Here is a 21809-nt window from a genome sequence, read left to right on the forward strand (position 1 = left end):
GAGGAAATATCATCTATCTGGAGTCAACTGCTTGTGTTTTGTGTCATCCTTCTGGGAAATCTAACATCTGGCTGTCATATCTACTCTCAAGACAGCAATAGAGGCAGGAGTAGACTGCGGTGCAAGGGACGTTCTGGGAGCGGTGGACACTCAAGGGGTTGGCAATTTGTACAAGGCAGAACCAAAAGGGAAGTTTGGGAAGGAAGGCAGCAGCTTCTGCTAGTCCACGAGAAACAGGGTGCCCAGACTGCTTGAGGGGAGTGGGATGCTCAACCCACACAGATGAGCTCTGCCCCAACACATCGCTGCCTTGACGTCTGCTCAGCCACTGCCAAGAACTGGATTCCCTGTCGATCACCAAGGGCAGTCTGAACACTCAAAAGGGATGAGGAACAAGGTAAAACCTCCTTAGGAATGCCATCATGCACAAGAGAAATGTCAGGTGCACTGCACTGGCCTTTCAGGAGACCGCTGGGAATGACACTGCTGACATCTATTAAATCCACGACTTAATAATGCCAAGACAAACGCACCACATCCTGCCAGGCACCAGAAGCCTCTAACACTTCTACCAATATCTTCAGTAGGTTGAGAATATATATGGTGGACAATAACTACCAGCTGTTTGTGCAGCCGTGATAACTCCAGCACATGACATGCCCCAGCGTATTTCAAAGCGGCGATCACAACGAACAGCACTCAATGCCCCAGCTCTATCACTCACTCACACAGATGATTTCCCAGGCAAACATGAGCCCACCCTGGCAGTCGCAGCATAGTGCTCCCCCACGTGGGATTATCCCATGCAAAGCTGTGGGCTTCCACCTTCTGAAGACACTGTGCTCATCAGTACAGCCCCCTCACGACGTTCCTTGAGACAAAACAAGAGGAAAAGCTCGCAGTAGAAAGCCTCAGGACACTGCACTTTCTAGCCCACCTGCAACAAGGAGAAGCCTTTCCGAGCCCACTTCAAGAAGGGATGCAAATCATCTGCAAGGAAGCTGAACATACCGATCCAGAAACCGTAAACATCTGGAAGTCCGACGCCTTCCTCTACGATTCTGAATTGATTTCTTGCCTCAAATAGATTTCTAGATGGATTGCAATTAAGTGAGTTATAAAATGCTGTAAAAACATTATTTGTTTCCATTACAGATTTTATTTCTGCATCTCTCCTTTCTATCTTTTCACAATTCATCAGCCACTCTCTGGATTTTAGCCATCTTTTTCCAAACTGCCCCGTATCCATTTTTATGTTTTACTACAAAAAGGATGGCGCCTCATAGCATTCCCCTGTGAGTAGCTGGCCAGGGGTGCAAATACCCACTGTGTGCACTGACTATAGCCACAGAGAAAACCCACAAACATCTAAGCATTGAGGCAACTGCTTTGTGAGCTGCCCATACTCTCAGGATGCCTTAGTCGTGTGCCTCCAGGACACAAATCTCCATGTACTGTCCTGATTCCTGCTAATAAATCATAGAAGAGGAGGAAAACCATGAGGATGGACAACGTGAGAACAACTCTGTTCTTCTCAAGAGCTAGTAAGTGAATCCAGTTGCCACTGAAAAGGACAGGGCTGCTGTTATCCCACTCCAGCCACTTGTTGGCCATTGCTGCCTAGGGATGTGCATACAAATAAGAAGACAATTCAAGGGATTTCCAGCTAGGGCAGCAGTAAGAATGTCAGTTACCAGGTACAGCTCTCAAAAAGCATTGGATTGGGATTCACTTTTACAGATGCACATGGCCCTTACCAGTCCCTTTGCACTTATCCTACACAACCTCAAGCCTATATCACTCCTGTGGATAATACAGAAAACTGCTGGTGGTCCCGAGGCTTTGATCTTCAGCTGACTTCTGAGGGTTTTCAGCCACCTATTTTCATTACAAAATAGAAGTAGTCAAGTATTTGTTTAGCACAAAGGCTTCTAAGTAACCCGAATTCAGAAATCATTCTGAAGATTCTAGTATGAGGAATGCCAAGTATTGCTACTTGAATTTCAACATCAGCTGGAAAAAAAACAAAAACAAACAAACAAAAAAAAAAAAAAAAACCCCATGAAGGTAAAATTGTCTGCAGTGGAAACAGGAAGGAAAAAAAAGAGGAGCAAAAAAAAAAAAAAATTAAAAGGAAAGCCAAAACCACTGCTAGTGGCAGTGAGGTGCTTTCAGCTGTGGGTGAACTGTTCTGAGGACCGAGTGGAAGTCTTTCATGACCATCTGAGAATAACCACTACAGACGTCTCCTGCCAGGTTTGACAAAACAGGAGGGAACATGCCCCAGGGAACAGCCTTCCTTTTGGAGAGGGGGTGGTCAGACACAGGCACTCTAGAAGGAAAGATTCGGGAAGAAAGCCATGAGCCTCTGTCACTCAGGCAGAGAGAAGGTCTGCCAGCAGCAGACAGCACTGGCAGGGTCCAGAGCAGGGCTGGACAGCCTCGGGTGGCTTTTGTGCCATTTATTCGTGCTGTGAGCCTTTCCTGTACCTTATTACTGGCTCTGAGGGGAGGGTTGTTGGTTACTGAGTATGGTTCTGCCCTGGAGTTTATGCCACAAAAGGCATAAACTCCTACAACTACTGCTGGTCAAAACAGTGGAAATAATAAGAATGCAGCCCAATGTTGCGTATGCAAAATGTCTAAGCCCAAATTAATCTTTGGTGGAACTCTCTGGCAGCTGCTCCAGCCTTTCGTTGGGCATTGCTGTTAAGATCTCAGGTGGAATTCGTGAGGTTGCTTTTAAATACTGATAACCAAAGGAAGGAGCACAGCCTGGGCAGGACCCTCGGCTGCAGAGGCTGCGGAGGAGCCCACCTCTTTTTGTCTCTTTTGGCAAACAGCAGAGCAGGCTGACCTAGCAGTATTTTTCGGCAATCCTCGCTCTGCTATAATCACATCTACCTTGGAACACAGTGCTTTCCATCCTTGGCTGTCAAATCGTTTAACATGAAAGGGCAATTTCCTTCCACACGTTTTACAGAGGGAAAAACAAAGAATAAAACGCAGAGCCCTAATGGAGGGGAACTGATGAGCGCATCACCTCTGCTGAGCTCCTAAGAATCTCCTGGTTAGAGCGGAGGCTTTTGTGGTTTTTAAAAATAAAAAAGATTCAAATTATCATGTCTCAGTGCACCAGAAACCCCCAAGCTAATAGGGGTGAAGACAGAGGGCTCTGGATAAACAGGTTATTCCATCATCATCAATTACTGTGTCTCTCACAATTTTCTCTGCAGCCTGTCTCTCAGACACTATCCCAGACAGGGCACAGAGCTTCCAGCACTCCAGGTTTTAGCCAGCGTGGCAACTTACTGCCTCCTTGGGAAGGCTTTGCTATTTTAAAACCACAACAGAGTGTTCCCTTGGCTTGAAAGGCGACCACCAGCTTAGCCACAGCGGAACTGTTGTAGCACCCTGGGAGATGAAAGCAGTTCAAAACCTTTGGTTTTATTGGACTAATTAAAAATAACCAAACAAGTTCTTTCCTTTACTTCCTTTAACTCTGCCACTGCCTACTCCCTCCTAGGCTTTTGAACTGTCTTCAGAAATGCAAGAATTTAACCGGGCAGCCTAGAATAGAGCCCTGCATGAGAGATGGAGGAACGGCAGTACAGCACTGCCAGTGGGCAAGAGCACCCGAAGGCCCACTCCTCCCAGGGCACCCAGCCACCACAGGGTGCAGGACTGAAGTCACTGCCCTCTGACTCAAGCTGGATTCACATCACTTGCTTTTTGTTTGTGCCACCTCTTTACATCACAGCGTACTACAACTGATGGGGCTCCTATAGCTGCAGGAGCCGCTGCCGTGGGGCTCATCCATCTCCAAATGCCAGCCAGCATGCTTCGTGCAGCATCAGGAGGGAGCTTACAGGGAGCTGCAAGAGCAGGAGATGGACGCTAAAAGTGGATGTTGACTTCATCCCGTTGGTGTAAGCAGTGGAGGTGGGTGGCCATGAGCAGAGGGGATGCGGAGGGGGCAGTGTTTATTTCCAGCTGCACTCTTGTGCAGTTTCTCTCAGCGCTGAGATTTTTGAGAAAACAGCGGGAGGTGGGAAGCAGGGGGAATCGGAAGGGAAAACCAGAGAGTCCTTGCAGAAAAACAGGCTAAGGAAGAGAAGTCATCCTCAATCCAGAGCTGAGATTCTGCTCGTTGCTTCTTGTTTTAAAAATACAACCAAAGCCAAGATGCTGGAACTCCATTTCTGAATCGGACGTAGCTGCATCCGATGGAAATAAGGCCACCTGACAGAGGCACACCGTGATGTGGGCTAACAAAATGATGCTAAGAAGTGCTGCTTGCAGCAAGCCTGCCTTCTAATAATTGCAAGGTTTTCTTCACTCCCAGAGATTATGTAATATGTTCCTGCCTGCTGCTGACTCATATTTTTCAAAATATATCTGGGAAGGAAAACATATGCACATGTGTTTTAATATATTTGTTTCCTTGCATATGTAGAGATAAATATACACAAATATTCACAAACGCATGCAGAAGCCTGCACATGTGTGCTTATTGCTGCATGTGCCATGTGTGCGTGAGGATGAGAGGGGACAGCCTGGCATCCATGCTGACAACACGTGCTGGAGATGGATTGAACCAGCACCATTTTCTGGGGCAAAACACAGCAACCATTTAACATGGGGAGCGTGGGAGGAGAACCAGAAACCAGGAAGCTATGGGGGAAGGGTTGGGGGGGATGGCAAAATAAGAAGCACTCAGAACGCATTGCTTGCTACAGCCTGCCACCAAATCTGGGCTCAGGGGGCTGGATACTGAGCTTAACATCAAGTGGGGCCACTGTGCCAATTTGCAAGTGGCAGCAGTTTGAGAACATCATGTCATGTCAGAGGCATGGCATCAGTACCTGAGCACAGTGCAGAGAGCAAGCCAGCAGCTCCTGCATTCTGTAGGAGGAGGGTCCCGGTCCTGATGGCACATGCAGACACTCGGCTCTCCCCCAGGCATAAGGGGCCACTCTCCCCTGGCCAAGGGCTCTCAAGGCAGTGGTTAGTCCTCCACGGGTCTGGGGCCAGCCTGCAGCTCTGTGAGACTCCATTTCTCTTCCCTGCACCTCTGTGTGCTGTCAGTTCTTTAGGAGAAACTTGTGCAAAACCCTTGGCGTCCAGGAGATGGGATCGATCTGCTGCTGGACATCAGATGAAAGATCCATCTACCCTGGGCCAGAGGAGACTGAAAATCCATCCAGGTGTCAGCTGCTGCCCACAAAGCCACGCAGACAGTCTCTGCGGATGGCAGCCAGCTCTCTGCCCTGCTCTCCTGGGATGGAGGAGTGGGTGGAGGCACTGAGCGGACACAACACATCTCCTCATCCTGCCCTGTATACAGGCACCATCAGCATTCCCTGCTTTAAGCACCAAGCTTTGTGTGCACTATACTACAGGAATAGAATTCTCGTTTAGCACCCCCATGTACATCACAGCCAGCTGTCATTTGAAGGGCACTCATTCCTATTTTAAAATACTTTATCTGGATTCAAAACCTGTTCTATAATTGTTGCTTTTTAACATAATTCTTACAGAACTTCACAAAACACCAAACGTGCTGCACGCCTTAAATTTTTTGCAATAAACCTTAAAAACAAGCATTAAAGATTGATTGTACTTTTCCAAGTTTACAATAAAACTGACTGAAGCTCAACTAGATAAGGAAAGAGAGTTGTATAAAATTAATCAGCACCTTATCAAGCTGAGGAGAAAGAATCTGAGATAGCAAGTCTTTACCAAACTTGGTATCAGAACAGAAACTTCAATGTAAAGCCTATTAAGAAAATCTTGTCAGATATATTAAATATAATACAGGAGAGTGAAAGCATCAAAAACAGCAAGGGAAATATGAAATTCTTTGGGGAAAAAAAAAGCCTGTCTTGTGATAACACTAACAAGATCTTGTTGTTTTTTTCCAAATGAGACAAATTTTCTTTAAAATCTTTTCTACAGATATGCCCAGCAAATCAGCCCACTGCTTATCAGGGTGAAAGACTGGTCTTTAGGGTATTTCTCTACATTCGTATTTATCTCTGTGCAGCTGAGGCCACACTGTATTTTTTCAATTCCAAGAAGCATTCCCACCACACAAATAGGATTTCTGCTGTGCTCAGAGCCCTCAGAGCCAGCTGGTCGCTCCCCAGCATCTCTGCACCCAGAGCTGCCATCACTCACTCAACCACAGATCTCACCAGCATCAGCTCCAGCCCCCAGAAGTGGTGACAGAAGAAACGGATCCATTTAGAAACACTCTCAGGCAACTACCTTTGTGTTGAAAGGGGACTGATACAAAAAAAACACCAATAAGCAATAGTAAGAGAACTTTACTTCTGTATTGCTGAGGTATTGCTGAGGGTGAGGCAGCTCTTTGGGGCACTTTTTGAGCACTCCAGTACATCCCTGCACGTGTCCCAGATTCCAAACCTATTGACAGTTACTGTCATCCTGGAACAGGCAGGACATGCCCCACAAACATGACCGTGGGAAGCAGCAGGAGAGCAGAATGCTGCTTTCCCCACACACAGCCCTGCAGCCTGTGACATAGCAGCATTGCACTGCAGTAGCCAAGCTCGAGAGGGAAGGCTGCTGGAGCACTCAGTCTGTGTAGGGCGGGGAGAGAACCTAACAACACAGTCATCTAGATATTAACTCTGCCTGTTACCCCACCAACCAAAATAGTAAGGGCTGGGATGCCTTACCCCATGCTGCGGCAAATGGGGCAGTGCCACTTGCTGAGCCCACATTACAGCTGTGGTCATGGTGCCATCCCCCCTGGGCTACAACTGCCACCCTGCAAGTCCTGCTCCCGTCCTAGAGGACAGCAGTGGAGCTGCAGAAAGAGTTAATCACTCAGAGAATTAGAGAAGATTGTAGAGAAAAGCAGCTTGCAGCATACCCCCTGCTTTACTTAGCCAGAAATGCTGCCTAAAATAGCAACGCAATCCTTGCCAGCAGTCTATACATTATGTTACATGTGGTTCAGCTGATGCAAAAGAAGGGGCAGGCACTAACTCGTGGGCCCTTCCATAGGGGCACTGGGAGGTGCTTCTGTTCCTGGCACCCACTGTGCCCACAGTCCTGAAAATGAAGCTCCACTGGAGCAAGCCACTCCCGCACAGCCCTCAGGCCAGGCCTGTCCCTGGGGCATTATCAGGTGGCAGCAGCCAGGAGCCATGGCCACCTGCCCGTGCCACCGAGGATGAAGAAGCAGCAGCAGCAGACACGTAGCTGCCACGGCTCCTGGCTCTGGTAGCAGCCCTGCCTCAGTTTACCCCTCTCCACCATGGGAATGGCGGCAGCTCCCTAAGAGTAGCACAGCCCTACAAAACCTTCTGTAGAACAACCCAGCCTCACTGTGAGCATGCTCCTTCCTCACAGCCCTGCTGTGAGCCCCAGGCCTGCCCAGTGTCCCATGCAGCACAGCACAGCACGGCACGGCGCTTCTTGCCCTCAGCCCAGGTATGCCCTATGCACACTGTCAGTGTGGTGCTTCCCACAACACAAGACCAACACTCCACAAAAATTGCCTTTGGTTGAAAATCAGCAGCCAAGGCTTCAGGGCGCTTTGCTGCTGAGGATGATGGCACAGACAGAGGCAGCCCGGATCCTTCAGATGAAGGCTTGCTTCCAGCCAGGGTCACAAGACATTCAACCATCACCAATTAGAAAAGAAATAAATCACGGTTCCTCCAGCAGCTCTTCCTCCAGGAGCCCCTATTTTTAGGCAGAATTATAAATCACTCCGGCTTGCCACCTCTCTCCACTCAAACACACAGAGTCCCACTGCCCTGCCACCGCCCAGCGATGCTGTGCTGCACAGGGACAGCAAGGAGAAGGGACACAAGGGGTGTGCTCAGTCCTGACTCTGCGCAGGCACGATTCTGTGTTCCTTTGGGAAAGGGGATCACAAGGAAGTGCAGGAACACGCCTAGGGCTGCGCAGTGAACTAATGGCACAACAGGAGTCCTGACAGCAGCTCCCGTGCCGCTGCTGCAACCACCTAACAGACCCGTCCTCTTCATTACCAATAACGCAGTACATCACCGCCGTTATTACATGATCATTAGGCAGTTTTCCTCACGCTTCCCAACATGTGCTCATTGAAAATTCTTCAGTTAAAACTGCAATCAGTGCTCTCGGTCGCAACAGCGGCGGTAGCACTCCAGTAGGGGTACGCAACGAGCACAGCTGTCACAGCCCCTTCAGGAAGGCACACATGGTAAGAGCAGAGCCGCCCCACAACAGATGCACGGAACCCCGCAGCACACGCAGCACAGCAGGACATGGACATGCAGCAGGCACTGCACACAGAGCACCGCGGCTCCCACCACCACCAGCAGCACAGACGGAGTCCGGCAACAACACCAAATGAAATGGACAGCGCACAAAAAGGGGGCTAGGCACAAACCAGAGCAAGCCAAACAAAACTTACATGGATTTTTGGCAATTTTCCTTCAGACATTATACACAGCAGTTGGGCTGTGTACTGAATACCTGATCCAAAAAGAAATACAACCACATTACGCAAACAGACAGGGGCAGGAACCAGGTGAACATGCAGCGCTAATGACATTCACCTACAGGACCAGCAAGCACCTCCGCATCCCCACCGCAGGGCTCCACCGGGGCCAATCCTCACTCCTCACTCACTACGGAGCGTAAGCAAGTGCCGTGCTGCTGCCATGGCGGGGGTCCAAATGGCAGGGCAGGGACGGGCCATCGCGTCAGAGCCCTCCGAGCTGTCCCGTCCCCCTCTAACTTGTCATGTGAGGTTTAATACAGAGCTGGGAAATAGCCAGAGAGGGAGGGGGGGAGCCTTTAAAAAATGAATGGAAGCTCTTTCGGAGCATTAACATCACAGTGATCGTGGGGCCAGCACAAATCATCCCAACACGAAGCATCCCCACACGGATGCTTTGTTCTGAAGCATCCAAAGAAGGAGAAACGCTCCCTTCCCAGTGCTGAGAAGGGTGCCTGAATCCTGACGGCAACGGATTGCCGCACTTTTATGGACTGTGGGAAGCAGGGTTGCTATGATACAGTCAGAGGCATTTTCATGAATCCTGTGGCAAATAACATTGAATCCTGCTTAAGCAGACAAACAGCAAGTCAGCTCTCCCCCATCACCCTGCCTCGGAAACAACAGGAGCAATTGCTGAAAGAGATTTTACGTGTTATAATTATCCTATCTGCACATAAATGCACCATTTTCTTTGGGGCTGTGTTTTCAAGAGGGTCAGCATGTTGATTTCTTTACAGGGATGACCACTCTTCCCTCAGCTCTGGGCTCGAGCATTCCCATGAACAGGAGGAGCCCAATGCTGACAAATGGGGCTGAGCTATATGGCCAGGATCGACCCCAGCAGCCCCACTCACAGCCCATGTCCTCCCATAGAACTCAGGGCGGAGGAAGGCAGTCCCCCACCTCCATCTGTTACAGCACGCAGATTGCACCACGCACTGTGCAAAGCATGCTTGCTTATGAGCAGAGGGGTCTGCAAGGAACAAGGAACATGGTCACCCCGAAAAGCCGCCAAACCAGACTGGCCTGGGTTGAGCTGCTCCTGAGGAGTACAGCAAGACAGAGCTGCTCACCTCACTAACTGCTCTGCTATCGGGGCTGTCTGAGGCTCAGCTGCAGGCTTGGGGAATGCCGAAGTACAGGCGCAAAAATACCAAAATGGGGATGGAGGAGGTGGCTGAAGGCCCATTGGAAAAGGTAGAGCCTGAGGAATGCAGGTGGGAAAAAGACCTGACTAAACACAGCAAAAACCCCGGCTCTTGCTCACTTTCCATGCTCCTTTCCTCTCTTTCTTCCTAGAGCCCAACAGGACGCCCAACACAGCATTGCTAAAACAACACCTGAAGTTTTTTTCTACATTGAACTTTCAAGGTGCTCTGCACAAACCTTACTTTATTTAATCCCACCAACCTTTGGGAGAGTAAAAACCCAGAAAGTATTATTAAATTTACACCAGTCCCCTTTAAGCATGTTCCCTTATGGAAAAAATACACAAGTTTGCAGAAACCCCTATCCTGTGCCTGACATCTCTGTCCCTCCCCATGCACCCAAAGCCCCACGGTCCCCCAGCCCCACACGATGTCCCCACAGGGACCAGGAGGTCCATCACGCCGGCACATATCAGCCACAAACACACACTGCCCGCTCTGCATCGAGGAATGCACCAGCACAGACTGAACACCCCAGCAGGCACCGAGCATTCCTCGTAGAAATCGTATTGAAAGGTAAACCTTGATGCCAAGGCTCTAGCAGCAAGGAAAATCAACATTCAGACACAGTTGCCTCTTATTTTTAACTCGCTGGCTTTTTTTGCATTTCATTTTTTCACCCTTGCTCCCCCGAATTGTTTAAAACTGTTTCACCACAAGGGTTATTTTGGCTGCCAGCTGATTGATCCCCTCTCCTTGGTGATCTTTGCTCCTTCATGATATTTCCAAGAGGTTCTGCAACCTATAAAACTAATGGCATCACATAGCTAACAGGAAAATGAAGCCGGTTGGAGCTGTTTAACGACCCAAACCATGCTCAGCATCCAAATGACTTTTCCTAGGGATGCTCGCTCAGTCTTATCCCTGATCCCTCTCCCCCAGGTAGCTCCCAGGGTGAGGACGCAGAGCCAGCAGGCACCGAGCAGGCAGTGCTGTGCCACGGGGTTTGGCATCGCTGGCCATTACCCGGGGCTGCTGCCATCACACTCCTCTGTCAGCTCAGCCAGCCAAATGTTACCACCCTGAGATCAGGGCTTTTTTCTTTTTTTCCCTTCTCTTATTTACAGCTAAGGACAGTTTCAGAGCTGCAGACCTACAGCATTTCACTCAATGTCTGACGGTGCCACCAGCCAAAAACAACTCTGCTCCCAACTCAGTCTGTCTCCGCATTCAACTCGCAGCACAACTCATGGGAATGGCTGGCAGCCCCCATCTGTAAGCCCCATCCGTGCCTTTATTAATCAATTACTTTTTTTTTTTTCCCTCTGGATCACTAAAGGACATCAGATAAATAATACAGCTGGAGGTAGCACCAACTGGTTAATTATCAAAGCAAAGTAATTCCAGTGAAGGCTATCGAGAGATCTAAGCATTTGCAAACTGTGATTTCTTAATTTTTGGAGAAAATCTGATTTTTGAAAGGGGAAAATATATTTAAAATAAAACTCCATCAGATTTCTAACAGAACAGTAATGAAATACAGAGGCATATTTCCAAGAGGAGAACGCATTGCTCTTTTCAGCCATCCCCTTCATACCCTCGCTGACTTGGTGCACTGGAACTGGAGCCCACAGCTGCTTGCAGGCTGTAAACATTGCAATTTGGGACCAGATATCTCCCAGCAGACAGACCTCTTGCTGGTGGACACCTATTCACAGCAAGCCTATAATATGCAGCTCCGCACTTCATTTTCAAGAAAATCAATGTAAATAAAGTCACACAAAACAGCCCATCTTGAAATCTCATTATCCTTAAGGTGGGCAAAGATTTTCCCTACGTATATTACCAAAAACCATCAATATAAATACACAGACATTAAAGAAGGCTAAATAAGATTTCAAGAGAAACCAAAGCCAACCCATTTCCTCCGTGTCTGTTTCTTTAGCAAAGGAAAACAAAGCATGCATCCCTGGATATTTTTGATTTCTCCTTCCCAATCTGCAAGATATCAAGCACACACAGACAGAAGAAGCCCCGCAGGTTACATTCAGTCCCTCTCGCATCTCTTAAGAAAGGCACTAGGCTAAATCGGTGTGGACATAGAATTTGGAGGCTTTTGGATTGAACATTGAGAAATCAAGTCAGATCATCAAGGCAACACAGATAAATAAAGACATTTGGGTTTTTCTCCCTCTTGTGTGGCTGAATGTTATTTTAGCAAAGATTTAATCCTTTAATAGGATTTCTCATCCCCCCCCCGCTCCCCCCCCCACTCCCCAAAGCCAAAATGTCCAGAGCTCAATCCAATTGCAGGCAGCACCTCTCACCTGGCAGCTACATGGTTACTCTCACAGACATTCACATTAACTGCTTGCTGGAAATTTCGAACAAAACATCTCGTTATTAACTCGAGTCAGTATTTTAAAGGAAGCACAATAACAGCCCGTGCTGCTTACAGACAGATATTTTCATTCTGCTTCTAACTACATACGTACAGCTCCATCTCTCTAGCACAGAACGACACAGGAATGGATGATCGCTATTATTTATCACATTTAAAACCCAGGCAAAAGCAGCTACACTTACAGGCATACTTAAAGACAAGACATGACAAAAGATTTAGGGAGAGATAATATACCAACGTCATACATATCACAGCGAGGCCATGTTGAAGCTCAACGCGTTCCCCCCTCAGTAAGAATCTCTCTCTCTCTCTCTCTCTCCTTTCTCTCTCTCTCCCGCTCTTGCTCTCTTGTTGAATTGCTAGTGGTAGTAGTAGCCCCCAACAGCTCAGGAGAAAAAATCCATTTAACGAGTGCCCAGGAAAAACATGAGTATGACATTCACAAGCAACAGCACCACAATCACTGCAAAAACGACCACCGTTTGAACATCCAAGGTCATGGTGCAATGCAGAACACTGTAGTGTTCGAGATGTGGGGCTGGCAGATTTGGAGAAGTCAACCTCTGCTCTGTAAGACTGTCCATACATCCACCATGCTAGAATAAAGGAGAAAACTGTTCCCGGTTTGGTTTGCTCGGAACGGTTTGTGGTCTGCTTTCAGTTTATCCCCCTAGCTGCTGTCTCTAGCTCATTCTGGAGCCCGCTAAGTGAAGCATCATCACAACCAGGGAGCACTAGAGACGCAAAATCCTTCCTTTAGGAAAGCAAGCGAGCGCTGTCTGCAAGCTTCTCTCTCTCTTCCCCCCTCTCTCGCCCGGTCTCTCGCTGGCTGGCTTGCTTTTAATTCGTCAAGCCAGTGCAGATAAGAAGCCTGTGTGAGTGTGACAGCTCTGCAAGCTGCTGTGGCTGCATCTCGGTGCGAGGCGGACCCTTGCGCATACAAATCAGCGCCGGTGACCAGGCAGCGAAGGGATCCTAGCTGTCAGTCAAACGCAAAAGGAAGCGCTGGCTCCATAAATACGCGCATCTTCCGCCCGCCGCGGCAGCGAGCGCCGTGCCGGCACGTCTGTCTCTCCGTGCGTCCGCTCGGCGCTTGGGGAAGCAGAGACGCGGTGGGAAGGCAGCGCTGGGCTCCACGAAGGCGGCTCCGGGCTCTCTGCGCAGCGCAGATGCCGTTCCCCACCGTCGCGCTACGCGGGGACACCGCTGCCCGGCTGCAACGCCCGCGCCGTGCTTCAGGGGAAGAGCGGCGCAGAGAGGCAGCGCTGCCGGGAGCACCCGGGTATGGGAGCGGGAGGGGAACGGGGGAGCCAAGCAGCCGCAGTAACAACACGGCAGCCCCTCGGAACGTGGAAATTCACGGGGAGCCTTGGTGGTGGGAACCGAGAGAATCACGTTTTTGAACTCTGGACAATCCTATCATAAACACATTGTTTACCCTCTCCCGTCAGCACCGCGCTGTTTTCTCCACGCTAAACACTGTCACTGCATTCTACAGATAGAGCTTTGTAAAAAGAGAAGCAGAGCGTAGGGGGGGGATCTTTATTCCTCCTACAGCAGCCAGAAATGCCAATTCCCACATCAGCGTTTACGGCCCAGATGCCAGTTGCTATCCCAGACCCAACAGTCACCTCAGAGCAGCATCACACATGCACACGCAAGGAGAAGTGCTCAGCTGGAAAAAGCAAATGATTTTACAGGCAAAGACAAATATAGAAACGTTGCCAATGCATATGCATTACATGCTGAGCTGCGCGGAGGCCGAGCGGCAGCGCGTTCCAGGAAAGCTGTTCTGCACAGCACACCCGGGGCGTGCAGGCAGGCGCCAGGCCAAGGCACTCCGAGAGTCCTCAGTTCGTGATCCAACAGCACGAGTGGAGGAGAACTCGGATGTTATAAACCTGAGTGGCCATTGCCTAGAATTGGCGTACCGCAGTGTCAGGAGCTTTTCTTCCCATCACAGAACCCTTGGGTTAAGCAGGGGGTTTCATCTCTGCCATCCCCTTCTTTTTGTGAGACTTGAAAGCCAAAGGCTGTTCCACAGAGACTGAAGCATCCTGCTGTGTTCAAATAGAGCATCTCCCATTCATAAGAACAGTTATAGAAGATTTTTCACTCAGATATTTACAAGCAGCTTTAGAACCAGCCCAGGCGGACAGCTGCCCCACCAGCAAGTGCTGGGCTGGGGCCAGGTGAGGGATGCACAGCAGCACCAAGCTCCAACCTGCATTTCCTAGCGCGTCTGCATTCTTAGGAGAGTTTGCCTTATGCAATTATAGACAACTGGAACAGCAACCACATCGCAGATGTGGTGCATTTGTTGTGGCCAGACCAGACCAATACAGGCAATTTTCCAAAGCCCAAGTCTGAATTCCCACAATCGCATCCCCTCCTCACCCTGTGCCATCTACATCTGCTCAACCCTGAGAAGAGAGTGGCCAGTGGGGCATCCAGACACATCCCTCTGTGCCTTTGCACGCAGCCCAGGAGTGAAGAGGCAAAAAACGGGGCAGGTAAAAGCATCTAAGGCCTAGGAATCATCCAGAAAAACAGTGCAGCAGCCACCACACATGCTCAATAGCTACTTCCGTAACCGAAAAAGGGGATTTCATTAGGAACAATGTGCCTGGCATGTCTCAGGCAGTCATTCCGCAAGCGCTGAGCCACTCACAGCAGAGGGGAGGGCAAACAGAGGCTGCGAGGCCAGCCCCTGCCTGCAGCCCTGCCAGCCGCAAGCAGGAGGGTCCCCTCCGCCCCGCGCCCCACGGCCGCTTGTGCGTCACCGCAGCTGCGGAGCTCAGCAGTGGCCGCGGAGCTCCCAGTGGTGCTGCCCGAAATGCCGCACCGGGATGCGGCGGCACCCCACGGTATGCAGTGTAAGCAGAGGGAAAACTGGGTATGTAACAGCAACCAAGGTTGATCAGCACAAAGGCATGTACTGCATACAGGCTCCCGTTTAAATTATTCACAGTATTCCCAGGACGTACTTGCTGCCTTATGTAATTTCCCATGCCTTCTGCGTGCACTAAATGTTAATTTTAATAGGGAAATGGATGATACTTTCTCTTGGAAGCCTTACCGAAAATAACACCTACACATCAGGGGTTTATATAAAACCACCCCAAAGTTTAACTTCATATAATGCTTTCTGGAAACTTTGGTCTAATCTTCTGCATAGAATTAAACTGAGGAACAAGAAAACAAGACATGTAGCAGTTACATAAAACACTGCCTTACTTCACAGCACAGCACATGCCCTGATATCACAGCAGCTCTCAGGAGCACAATTTGTAATGCAAGACCAGCAATGGCTTCTTCTGTATAAGAAAGCAGTTCTGAACTTCAGCAGCCTCCAGCAGGCACATCCAGAAGGAAGGAACCAGGGCTTCCACTAATACATCATACAGATATAAATCTGTATACACACATAGACAGGGATAGCGTATTCTGGGCTCCCACATAACAACCAAACCAGAAGGGCCATCCTCATAACATTAATTACAGTAACAGTAATTTTGAGGCATGCCTCTGAAGCAGGTGATGCCAAATCTTCAACCTCTATGTGCGTTAGTACTTGAGTCAGCCATGTGACCACAACTCCCTCCAATGGATGTCTCCAGCAATTAGCACAACCCCCTATCAGCTAACCAAATGCAGCTGTAAATCAGGAGCAAGGATTTATCATCTGAATGCTTAAAGGTCCTATATCCACCTCCCACTGACAGGTACACTGTCTCCACATGAGCTGGCAGGATGGTCCAGGGGTGGGTAGCAGGAGCACAGGGTTTCAGCTTCAGTTCCCTGCTCTGCCATAGATCCTCTGCACAGATTAACAGCCTACACTGCAGTCTTGGATGTGCAGAGGCACCTGTGTTTTGCTAACACATCAGCTCCATCTTCCATTAATTGCACAAACAGAGCACTGACACCCACAACCCCAGCACAAATACACTGAATTACACTGATGCAGCTGGAGGGAGGCAGCGGGGCTGAAAACCCCAGTTCTGCCAGGCAAGGAGAACATGCTCAGCAGTCAGCCGAAGGAGATGATCCTTACAGAGAACCCAGAAAAATGTCAGGCAGATCCCAGAGTGGGAATGTAACAGTTTGGAAAACAGCTACCAGTGATCTTAGAATGTGAGCAGCATCAGGCTACTTCATGTTCCTTTTTGTGCCCAGACCCCATCACAGACCTACGTGGCACAATGAAAGAAGTTTGAACCCAGCATTTGCATTACTAATACTGCCCGTGAAGAGGAACAAGCAGCAGTGGGACCAAGGGATGGGTGGGCAGGGGAGGTGCAGCTGCTCCTCTGCTCTTCAGCCTCATCTGCTGGCGCTCACCAGCTGCTGCCTACTGCATCCAGCACTTGAGGTGGGGCCTGAGCCCTCAGCTCTACTAGAGATTATAAAAGGACCTCCACAGTCATTATTTTTTTCTAAATCTAGTCAGGAATTAAGTTTAGATTTTCAAAGATTAAGTCAGATTATGATTTGCTAAATTTCCAAAAAAAGGAGGCTTTTCTTAAACTGGAAGCTGCCTCTTTTTCCTCTCTTCACTGCAAGCAGCAGGCAGAGCCCTCTTCTCCATCTTTCAGTCAGAGGGGAGCAGAGGGCTACACCAAAGGGAAACATTCTTCAAGAGACCCCAGCATTTTGTGTTTTTACGGGCTGACCTCACTGGAAATCCCCAAGCATTTAACGTTCCTTACCCAAAGTGAGCTGCACACAAAATGGATGAATAACTGTAAAGTCAGGGCACAGGTTTTGGCAGTCAAATTTACCTTTTTCCACCCACTCATACTTCCTTGCCTTTCCACTCCGTCTTGCAAATGCCATTGTTCCCCACTGTCCACATGAACTCAGGACTTCCTTCCAGTAACTTTCTCTACTTCTTTCTTTTGTCATTCTTCCTTTTCCTTGCTTTCCACATCTACCTTAAAAGTTTCCACTTCACCTTGTCCTCTGATCCAGTCCTCCCTCCCTCAGCAGCCTATGCCCTCAACCAGAGAGAAACAACAAAGCAAAGCAGCAGGTGACAGTGACAAGCTCAACCTCCTCCAGCATTTTCCCTGCTAACTGCATAACACGCTTTAGCAAATTCATAGCATAGCTAGACAAGCAAATGATTCATGTACAGAACCAATATAAAATACAATTACAGAAAGACAAAGGAGAATGGAGGAGAGGTGGGCAAGGATAAGGTGATGATCCCAAATGCTGCAGGGCATAAAATAGACTTCAGAAGAATTTCTGAAGAGGAGAAGGCTGAGATGAGAGTCTGCAAAGCAGAGAAAGGGAAGAGAAAGCAGATAGGGAACACAGCAGAGCACAACCCATGAAACAAGCAGCTCTCACAGCACAGCTAAGAGTACTGGAAAAGAGAGTAAGCTAAGTTTTGAAGCTATTTTTGCAGTGTTTAGAGAATGTAGTGCAGTGCTGGAGGCTGAGCTGGCTGTGCTGCATAACCTCTTGACCAACTGGCCAAGACCATTACACAAAGCTTAGAGGCTACAGTGATAGACTTGAGCATCTCTGGGTCACTGCTCTAAGTATTCCATGAAAACAAAACCCAAGAATTTCACCAAAGGATGGGAAGCACCACAGTGACATCCAGTGCTTGACCTTAGTAGCTGTATTACATACACAAACATACAGAGCTAGGGCAAGTTGCAGTAGACAAACTCTTTCCTATTCTTTATCAGTTCTAACTCCATCACAGAAAACAAGAAGTGCTATATAACACAATTATGTCCCCAGTATAGAGGTCGATTTATTTTCAGCCATTTCAATTAATACTAAGAGACAGACAACAATCAAAGGTAGGCCAGGGTGTGTGTGAAGTACTTGTGCACCAGCCCTAGCTAACTGTTCATCTGCAACACAGCTTTCAAGAGAACAAGACTTAAATCTGTGAGCAAAGGCAGAAGTGACATGTCAGATACCAACCAAGGTTGGCTTTGGACCACCCCTGGAAACATCAGTTGATGATGGCTCCTTCTGCAAACTGATCCAGCATCTCAGCAGATTGTGCTCTTTTCTCTGTTGAAGAATTAAAGCACTTGCATCACGCTGGGAGGGCGAGATAGAGTCAAAGCCATCTATGTCACCGTCGTCTTGTAAGGGACCCAGAATGCACGCGTCCAACTGCAAGGCTCTACCCCAGCAGTGGCTGTGCCACCACAGGGGGTGATGTCCAGATATCATCAGGTTTCAGAGCTTTTGTAATACCACGCAAATGTCAGTGCTCAGATGGCACTGGGAGAGAGCCTGTAGGGGAAGATGATCCCATTGGGCTCATTTAGATTCCAGTGAGAAAGAGAAAACTATTTTTAAGATTATTTGAAGTTAAAGCATTAAGAAGGACTGAAATCTCAAGCCTCTGGCAATCATATGGCAAGTGCTTTCACTTCTACATATATCTGCTCCATATCCCAGCCTTTACTCTACAAGCATCTTTAGACTCATCAGTTTAGGAAAAGAAAAAAAGAAAAAAACTTTAAACCAACAGAGATCAGGCAAGGTAATATCAGTTACTCTGGTCACAGAAATAGACTTCAGGGACTGAGAAAGCTCAGTTTAGAAGATGACTTGTCACATTCAGACATTCCCTTTAACCTTACCTAAGCTCTCTTTTGTCTAAGAAACTGACCTAGAAAAATGCATACACATTTACTGCTACAGTTTACGTCTCAGTCTCATTTCTGAGCTCAGCTGCAAGCGCATAACAGGACCAAAGTACAGAAAAACCCAGGACAAGCTCCCTCCTTTCACTGCTTCCTCAGTCAGTCTTACAGGAACTCCAGTCTGAATGCTCTCATTTCTAAACTAAATTGCAGATATCTTCACATCAACACATCCCTGGACAAAGTGGTGAGTGGAAAAAAAGTCATCACCCACTAACAACAACTACACTAATTCCAGGGTCAGCATCTTCAGTGTAACCTCTGAGAAGCACAGAAGTAGAGAAAAGAAATCTCTTGCTCATGAAAATCGAAGGGTGCACTTCAGCTTTGACGCAACACAGGAAGATCCTTTGAAACCCAACACACCACATGTCTCTTGCAGGTACAAAGCAACTCTAATGGAGTATTCTCACCTGCCCAAGTCTGCAGAGATCCAGCAATTAGCAGTGCAAGAGAGAGACACTGGGCAGCACGGAAACAGCACGATCCATGATGCTCATACCTAAAAGCCACATCAGAAACTACAAAGAGTATATATAGGGTAGAAAAGTTTTCAGTTCTGCTTTGTGCTTTTATTGACTAGCCTTAACAAAAGAATGGGTTTAACAAGGACTGTCCTGTATGAGGACTCCCCATTTTCTACCAATCATACCATAATCAGCACTACTTATGGGCATGGCCAAGTCAGATCTGCCCCAGTGCACCATAAAGAGTACAAGGCTCATGAACTTGAAAGTCCTGACAGGCTACACGCCTCAGGACTTACTGTTCAGCTTTTTACTGCTGCAGGTATTCACAAGATATGTATTAGGAAAGCAGAGCCCAGTATCGTGACTTTCTGCTCAGTGTGGCAGCTGGGAGCAGAAGCCATGGCCCTACTTCATGCAAGAAGGATGGGGACAGAAAGGAGTCACACTTCCAGATCCTTGTAGCCCTCCTCATCTCCATTCTGCAACACTGCCTGCTTTAGCTGCCTCAGATAGTTCCTTGTCAAGATACTGAGGAAAGAAAAAAAACATCTGATTAAGAGGCTGACCCATGGATCTCATGTTCTTCACACAAATTAACCTAGAGCTTTAAAGAGATTGCATATAAAACATTTTCTCCCCCTCACTGTGCCTCCCAGATAGAAGAGAAGGAACAGCCTACTAAATCTGGCACTCATGTAATGAAGAAAACAACACAGAACAGCCAAATGAAATCAGAATTCCAGCTGGGCATCAGTAGATGTACAAATAGAATATAAGACGCTCATTTTTATCTGCCATAATATTAGCATTAAATGTTAAAAAAAAGTTTACAGCTTTTTAAAATTTATTTTTAATTTTTCCAAGTCAGATAAATGAATGGCAGTGGGCTTTCAGTTCCTCCTGCTGCTCTGCTCAGCAGGATCGTTTGCAGCGAGAGCATGCAGGCTGCAGCCCTGTGGTGCTGCACAAAGCCCTCCAGGAGCGACCAGCCCTGCCTGGCTGCCCACTGCTCCTGACAACACATGACTGCAGCGAGCCAAAGGGATGCTTGCTGGGCAGGATCACACGGACAAACCCGCCTGCAGAGGACATGGGGTTAGCACAACAGGCACAGAAAGGAACCTGACGTTGCCTTGGCTTCTTTAACAAGCACAAACTGCACTCCTGACTCACAGTGCCAACACTGAGGTGTAACAGGAAAATGACAAGGTTCCCTCTGCTACTCTAACTTGGTGTTTCAGGGCTTTTGAGTGCTTAAAGACTACAACCTGAAAATAATTACAGTAGAGAGGTGCAGTTTAATTGTTGGAACGACATGACCTTGGGTTAAATCCAAGGAATCCTGTAGCATGGCAGATCTGGGAGAGAGAAGGTGAGATCCCATCTGAACAGATTTGTGTACAAAAACAATGCTCTGGATGCAGTGAGAGCTAACAGGCACTGCGGAATAACAACTGGACTTCTCACCCACTTACTGGAACAGACATCAGGGACTTCACAGCCTGAAACTGGCTCCTGGATACGGCACTCCTGCAGCTCTCTAACAACTCCTTCCCACATCACATAATAGGAAGAGTTATTTATTTTTTGATAAGATGCCTTTTCATAACAATAGAAACTATTGGAGACTGAGATAACTTGATGAATTTTTCCTATTATCTAAGAGCTTAGTCACTCAGGGAATTAGTCATGTTCAAAATAACAGCCAGGCTCAAAGAGATTCAGAGCAACCGTTCTGGAGCAGAAGCAGCTAATGTCATAAATACATTAAGATGTTAGCTTGAAGCATTTCAGAGATTTTTCAAGAAGTCTTTAAAAAAGAAAAAAAGGAAAACTCTCTGGTTGTATGTGAGAAAATCAGGTTCTCAGCAGTTCAAAACCCACCACAGCTTACAAAGCCTGCTGTGCTCAAACACTGCAGCCCACAGGAGGGACAGATGGACACGGTGCCCGCATGGCGTGTGTGGCTTTGCAGCCAGCGCATCCTGCTTGGTGCTCTATGAAATACTGCTTTGTACTTCCACAGCACTTCCAAGCCATGGCCTCACAGCGTTTTCCAGACATCCCCGAGGAATCACTGAGGTACCTCAGGAGCCAGCAGGATGCAAGTGGGACACAGAGCCAGGATGGGACCAGGCCTCTTCCTCACCTTGGAACTGACACAAAGGCCAACACGCACAGGGCGTTCTACAAATAGTTTCATTTAGAGAAGCATCCACTCCTTCCTAACTAGGATGTTCATTGTGTGCTCTTATGGTAGTGCCAGTGGAGGGCTACAACTGGAAGATTAAAGAAGCCCCAAACTGGAAGTAAAATGAAAAACAGAAACCATGTAGGTGAGAAAAGATCACCCAGAAAGATGCACTTGCTAGTACTGACTTAAGCCTTCGGAAACTAAATGACACTGCAGCACATTCAAACTTCTACAGTGTGTGCGGAGCTCTTTCAACCCAAATATCAACCTTCAATGACAACAGATCCCAGGAGGAATAAAAAACAAACTTGCAAAAAAACATTTGGTGAAAGAAGGTACTCCTTGCTTAGGGTGCAAAACACCAACCTCTGCACAACGCA

General features: G+C 48.0%; 1 protein-coding gene across 10 annotated transcripts in view; it reads right to left on the reverse strand.

Moving 5' to 3' along the window:
- The window catches only part of ARHGEF9 (Cdc42 guanine nucleotide exchange factor 9), a 192561-nt gene that overhangs the window by 95308 nt on the left and 75444 nt on the right, over positions 1-21809 (reverse strand). Inside the window, exons 1-2 of one of the 10 annotated variants that reach the window (XM_052672865.1) lie at positions 12325-12479; positions 8438-8499 (exon numbers count right to left, since the gene is read on the reverse strand). The exons of 6 other annotated variants lie outside the window; for them this stretch is intronic. In XM_052672865.1, coding sequence (XP_052528825.1) covers positions 8438-8467 — 30 coding nt within the window. In that variant the 5' untranslated portion in view covers positions 8468-8499; positions 12325-12479. Of the gene's footprint in view, positions 1-8437; positions 8500-12313; positions 12480-21809 lie in introns of those variants that run through there. 3 more of the 10 variants (XM_052672870.1, XM_052672869.1, XM_052672868.1) reach the window with 3 other exon arrangements.

This window comes from Tympanuchus pallidicinctus, unplaced genomic scaffold (genome assembly GCF_026119805.1).
Source record: "Tympanuchus pallidicinctus isolate F22 unplaced genomic scaffold, pur_lepc_1.0 scaffold13, whole genome shotgun sequence".
Taxonomy (NCBI): Eukaryota; Metazoa; Chordata; class Aves; order Galliformes; family Phasianidae; genus Tympanuchus; species Tympanuchus pallidicinctus.